At 41.7% G+C, this 5,599-nt stretch overlaps 1 protein-coding gene across 1 annotated transcript in view; it reads right to left on the reverse strand.

The window, feature by feature from the left end:
- LOC119593814 overlaps window positions 1-5,599 on the reverse strand; it is a 14,642-nt gene that overhangs the window by 1,256 nt on the left and 7,787 nt on the right. The window contains exon 2 of the mRNA XM_037942843.1: window positions 15-189. Within this exon, the coding sequence (XP_037798771.1) occupies window positions 15-189 (175 nt within the window). The remainder of the gene's footprint in view (window positions 1-14; window positions 190-5,599) is intronic.

Below are 5,599 nucleotides of genomic sequence, written 5' to 3' on the forward strand. Positions count from 1 at the left end.
CCATGTAAACCCACCTGACAATAGCGTCGGCGATGCCTGACGGGCCATTTCGGGCCATTTCCAGCAGCAAGGAGATCAGGGCCCCTATGAGGACACCGATGGCCAGGAGCGTGAGCGAGTAGTTGGCCACTTCCAAGGATCCATAAGGAACTGTGATGTTACTGTTGAAGAGGTTGCCGTTGCTAGCGTCTGAAAAGGACATACAGGAGCAGGGTCGTGTTATTTTAGGGGGGTTTCTGTAGGTTCTCTTGTGTTCAGTGGAAAGAGGAGAAAAGTAAAATGAACACGAAAGTAGTGGAGGACAACGGTGATGATGATTAGAAACGAAAAAGGGATGAGAGAAAGTAAAAGTCCGTAGTTATTTATGGAGGTGATTTATAGAAAACTTTTAGATGTTTTTCGTTGTTTGTAAATGGTAAAAAAATAAGTAAAAGAGAAAGGTACGTTTATATCAGAATGACCGAACAGAAGCGAGATAATAGCAGATCAATCGTAAAACGACAGATATCCAAGGTACATTGGATGACCGGGTGACTTAATTACTGAACATGCAGTGCTTGTTCTTATACATATAGGTTTTAATGTTGTTGAAACGTCAGACTGAACGGCAAAGAACGTGCAACTCTTCTATTATTTCTGCCAAGTGATCTCTGACTTTTGTAGATATAAGAAACAGGTTTAATCGCACTTCACACAAACTTGATTCCTCCTCCTCTGAAGTTCCCTCTCCCGATGCTTTCCTCAAATTCTCTTTCTTCGTCTGTGTCTGCTCGATCTCTCTTTCTTCTTCAGGTAACGTAGCTCTCTAGGCCAAAGGAGTATTAGGAAGGAGAGCCAAGAAGGACAGGTACGTACAGCTGGGCAACAGATCAACGGTACAAGGAACACGCAACCGGTTATCTCATTGGGTTACCTGGTTTTGTGTTTCGTTAGTCGTTTCCTCAACTGCACGTAAAGAGTTTAAAACAGAACACGAACACGCATTGAGAGAGGGAGATGAAGTAAACTGTACACTATGACTTTTTTTTTTTTATTGGGTTTGAATGAGGCCTTGGGGTTAGGATTTAGGGTCAAGGGAATCTGTCGGGGTTCATGTTGAGGATTCGAAAGAGGTCTTGAGTTTGGGTCTTGGGATTAATATTGTGAGTTTTTGACTTTGTTAGGGTATGAGGATAATTGGATAGAGGATATCGGAAACTAACTGGCAGGTATTGGAAATGTAAAATCTCTTGAATCAATGTGATTGCAAACAGAGGTTATTAAATACTTCTGCATGAGCGATGTTTTCGTTTTCTGAAAACAATCCATTCATTTCAGTTACCATATACTTAGAACTGAATAGGACAGTACTTGTAGACTGTAACGATAACCGGTTAAAAAGTTATTATTGTGAGAAGTAAGTGGTACAAATTTTCCCACGGTTCTTATAAAGTCTGTCTTCCATGAAAATCAACTTTTGTTTCTCTTTCCCGTTAGATTAATTGATGTTATTTGATCCGGTAGGGAAAATTTAGATTAAAAAACGGATACGAAACATTTGTCACTCATATGGAAAGCAGACAGTACATTATCCTAAGAAAGATGCATATAGTAGGCAAGTGTTTGGACTGTTTTAATTGACTGAAAATTGCATGATAGTTTAAATGCAAAACAGCATGGTGGGTAATTATATTTTCGTTGTATATTAGAAGGCTATATGTTAAGTCATATTTATTGATTACATGGGTAAGTGTGCATTCTTGGATATATGTCTGGATACAGAGCAGAGGTCAATCTTAGATAGATGGTGCAGTTCACATGTTTAACGACACTGTATTAAGTTTGCCTCTTATCCATCTTCTCTTGGATAAGCAGGCAAGGATAAATGAGCAGAAACAAATGGAAGATTGGCGTGTAGATTTTTGTATAAAAAGGATAAAGCACACTTTTGACGAATGACAGAACTTCTTTTCCAAAGATTAAGAGATTACTAGTATTAATGCATTGGAACGAACAGGATCAGGATTAATGTTGATTTAAGGTTATGATCGATAAGGATTGATATAGAATTGTGAGAAAGGATTTTTATTTTTAGCGGGATATTTTTATAGATTTTATTTTGATGTACATGATGTAGAACATTTATAGTTAGTTAAAGTGGTCTCGTGGTTAATTAGGCTTGATGTGAACAGAGCTAAACGATAAAGGGATTGGGATTAACGTCTAAAGAGATACACAATCAGGATTAATGTGGCGTAGGGTTCTGGGTATAGATGAAGAAACAGGATCAAGTTTAATGTGGGCGAAGCTGTTGGATAAGGAATAATGTGGGGTATAGGATTCCTTAATTAGGATTCAATTTGAGGCTTTCAGGATTAGGGTTAATGCGGTCAGAATTGTAGATTAGGGATTACAATCAAAATCATTGATGGGTTTATGTTTACAATGTCTGTGGTCATACAGTGATTTGGATTATCATACGAGGCACATATATTGTGGAATTAGGATAAAGGTTATTATATGTTCAGGAGGAAGATTAGGTAACTGTCAATCCTGATTTCAGAGTTCTGTTCAGGATCAGGATAAATTAAAGTGGAATTGATAAGGATTAAGCTGGCTGTAGGTTATGGAAAGGACTTAATTTTGGGTGTTGGAAAAGGATTAGGATTATGATGAATACAGGGAAGAAGGTTCATGATTAGGATAAATGTGGTTATGATCAAAGTTCTTGGATATTCATGATTATGGATAAACAAGTGGAGGTTTAGGATTAGGATAAGGGAGGTTGTAGACACAAGGTTAAGGATGAGGTGGCGGTTCAGGATTAGAATTAGGGTGGGTTGTAGGCACAGGGATAAAGATGAGGTTTAGGATTAGGGAAGTTTTAGGGGCAGGGATAAGGTTGAGGTTCAGGATTAGGATAAGTGGACAGGGATAAAGATAAAGTGGGGATTCAGGATAAGGATTAGGGAAGTTGTAGGCACAAGGATAAGGATAGGATTTAGGATTAGGGAGTTGCATGCACCGGGTTAAGGATGAGGATGAGGTTCAGGATTAGAATTAGGATGAGGTTGTAGGCACAGGTATAAAGATGAGGTGGATGTTCAGGATTAGGGTTAGGGAGGTTGTAGGCCCAAGGATAAGGATGAGGTTCAGGATTAGGATTAGGGGGTTGTAGGCCCAAGGATAAGGATGAGGTTCAGGATTAGGATTAGGGGGTTGTAGGCCCAAGGATAAGGATGAGGTTCAGGATTAGGATTAGAGGGTTGTAGGCCCAAGGATAAGGATGAGGTTCAGGATTAGGATTAAGGGATTGTAGGTTTAAGGATATGGATGAGGTAGAAGTTCAGAATAGGGAGGGTTGTAGTCAAAGGGATAAGGTTCAGGATTAGAATTAGCGAGGTTGTAGGCAGAGGGGTAAGGATGAGGTTTAGGATTAGGATTAGGCGTTGCAGGTTCGATGATAAGGATGAGGTGGAGGTTCGGGATTAGGATTAGGAGGATTATACGCACAGGGATAAGGATGAGGTGATGGGTCAGGATTAGGATTAAAGAGGATGTAGGCAAAGGGATAAGGATGAGGTTCAGGATTAGGATTAGGTGTTTGTTGGCACAGGGACAAGGATTAGGATTAAGGCTCACGATTAGGATTAGGGGGTTGGAGGCCCAGGGATAAGGTTGATACGGAGTTTCAGGATTTGGATTAGGGAGTTGTAGGCAGAGGGATAAGGATGAGGTGGAGGTTCAGGATAAGGATTAGGGAGGTTCTGAGGACAAGGATAAGTATGAGGTGGAGGTTTAGGATTAGGAGTGACGGGTTGCAGCACAGGAATAAGGATGAGGCGGAGATTCAGGATTAGGACAAGGATGGGGGTTGTAGGATAAGGGGATTGTAGGCACAGGCATAAGGATGAGGTGGAAATTCAGGACTTGGATTAGCGGGTTGTAGGTACAGGGATAAGGATGAGGATGAAGTTCAATATTAGGATTAGGCCACGGGGATAAGGATGAGGTGCAGGTTCAGAATTAGGGGTTGCAGGAACAGGGATAAGGATAAAGTGGAGGTTCAGGATTAGGATTAGGGAGGTTGTAGGTACAAGGATACGGACGAGGTTCAGGGATAAGGAAGTGGAGGTTCAGGATTAGAATGTTGCAGAACAGGATAAGGATGATGTGGACGTTCGGGATTAGGATTAGGGAGTTGTAGACACAAGTATAAGGATGAGGTGGGGATTGACGAATAGGATTAGGGAGGATGTAGGCAAAGGGAAAAGGATGAGGTTCAGGATTAGGATTAGGAATGTTGTAGGCACAGGGATAAGGCTGACACAAGGGTTCAGGATTAGGATAAGGGAGTTGAAGGCACATGGATAAATATGGGATAAAGGTTCAGGACTAAGGGGTTGCAGGCATGTGGATAAGGATGAGGTGGAGGTTCAGGATTAGGATTAGGATTAGGGGGTTGTAGTCAAAGGGATAAGGTGAGGATGTGGTTCAGGATTAGGATTAGGGGGTTGTAGACACAAGTATAAGGATGAGGTGGGGAAGGAGGATTAGCATTAGGGAGTTATACGCACAAGGATAAGGGTGAGGTTTAGGATAAGGATTAGGAAAGTTGTAGGCACACTTTATAAGGATGAGGTGGAGGTTCAGAATTAGGATTAAAGGGTTGTAGGAACAGGGATAAGGATTAGGTGGAGGTTCGTGATTAGGATTAGGTGGTTGCAGGCACAGGGATAAGGATGAGGTGGTTCAGGATTAGGATTAGGGAAGTTATAAGCACAGGGATAAGGATGAAGTGCAGGGTTATAATTAGGATTAGGGGAATAGTAAGCACTTGGATAAGGATGAGGTGGTTCAGGATTAGGATTAGGAGTTGTAGGAACGAGGATAAGGATGTGGTGGAGGTTCAGGATTAGGATAAGGGAGTTGGTGGCACAGGGATAAAGATGGAATGGAGGGAGGAGGATTACCATTAGGGGGGTTGTACGCACAAGGATAAGGATGAGTTCAGGGTTAGGATTAGGCACAATTTATAAGGATGAGGTGGAGGTTCAGAATTAGGATTAGGCACAGGGATAAGTATATGGAAGTTCAGAAATAAAAGTAGGGGGTTGTTGGGACTGGGATAAGGATTAGGAAGAGATTCAGGATTAGGATTAGGTGGCTGTAGGCACAAGGATAAGGATGAGGTGAAGGTTCAGGATTAGGATAAAGGAGTTGAAGGCTCAGGGATAAAGATGGGATGAAGGTTCAGGATTAGGATTTGGATGGTTGTAGGCAGAGGGATAAGGGTGATGTGCAGGGTTATGATTAGGATTAGGGGTTGTAGGGATGAGGTGGGGGTTCAGGGTTAGGATTAAGGGGTTAAAGGCACAGGGATAAGGATGAGGTAATATTTCAGGATTAGGATTATTTCAGGATGTAGCAACAAGGATAACGATGAGAAGGGAGTTCAGGATTTGGATTATGGGGAAGTTGTAGGCAAAGGGATATGTATGAGGTGGAAGTACAGGATTAGGATTAGGAGGATTGTAGGCACAGGGATAAGGATGACGTGGAGGATCAGGATTAGGATTAGGGGGTTGTAGGCACAAGGGTAAGAATGATGAGGTTCAGA

This window comes from Penaeus monodon, chromosome 32, assembly GCF_015228065.2.
Source record: "Penaeus monodon isolate SGIC_2016 chromosome 32, NSTDA_Pmon_1, whole genome shotgun sequence".
In the NCBI taxonomy this organism is placed as follows: Eukaryota; Metazoa; Arthropoda; class Malacostraca; order Decapoda; family Penaeidae; genus Penaeus; species Penaeus monodon.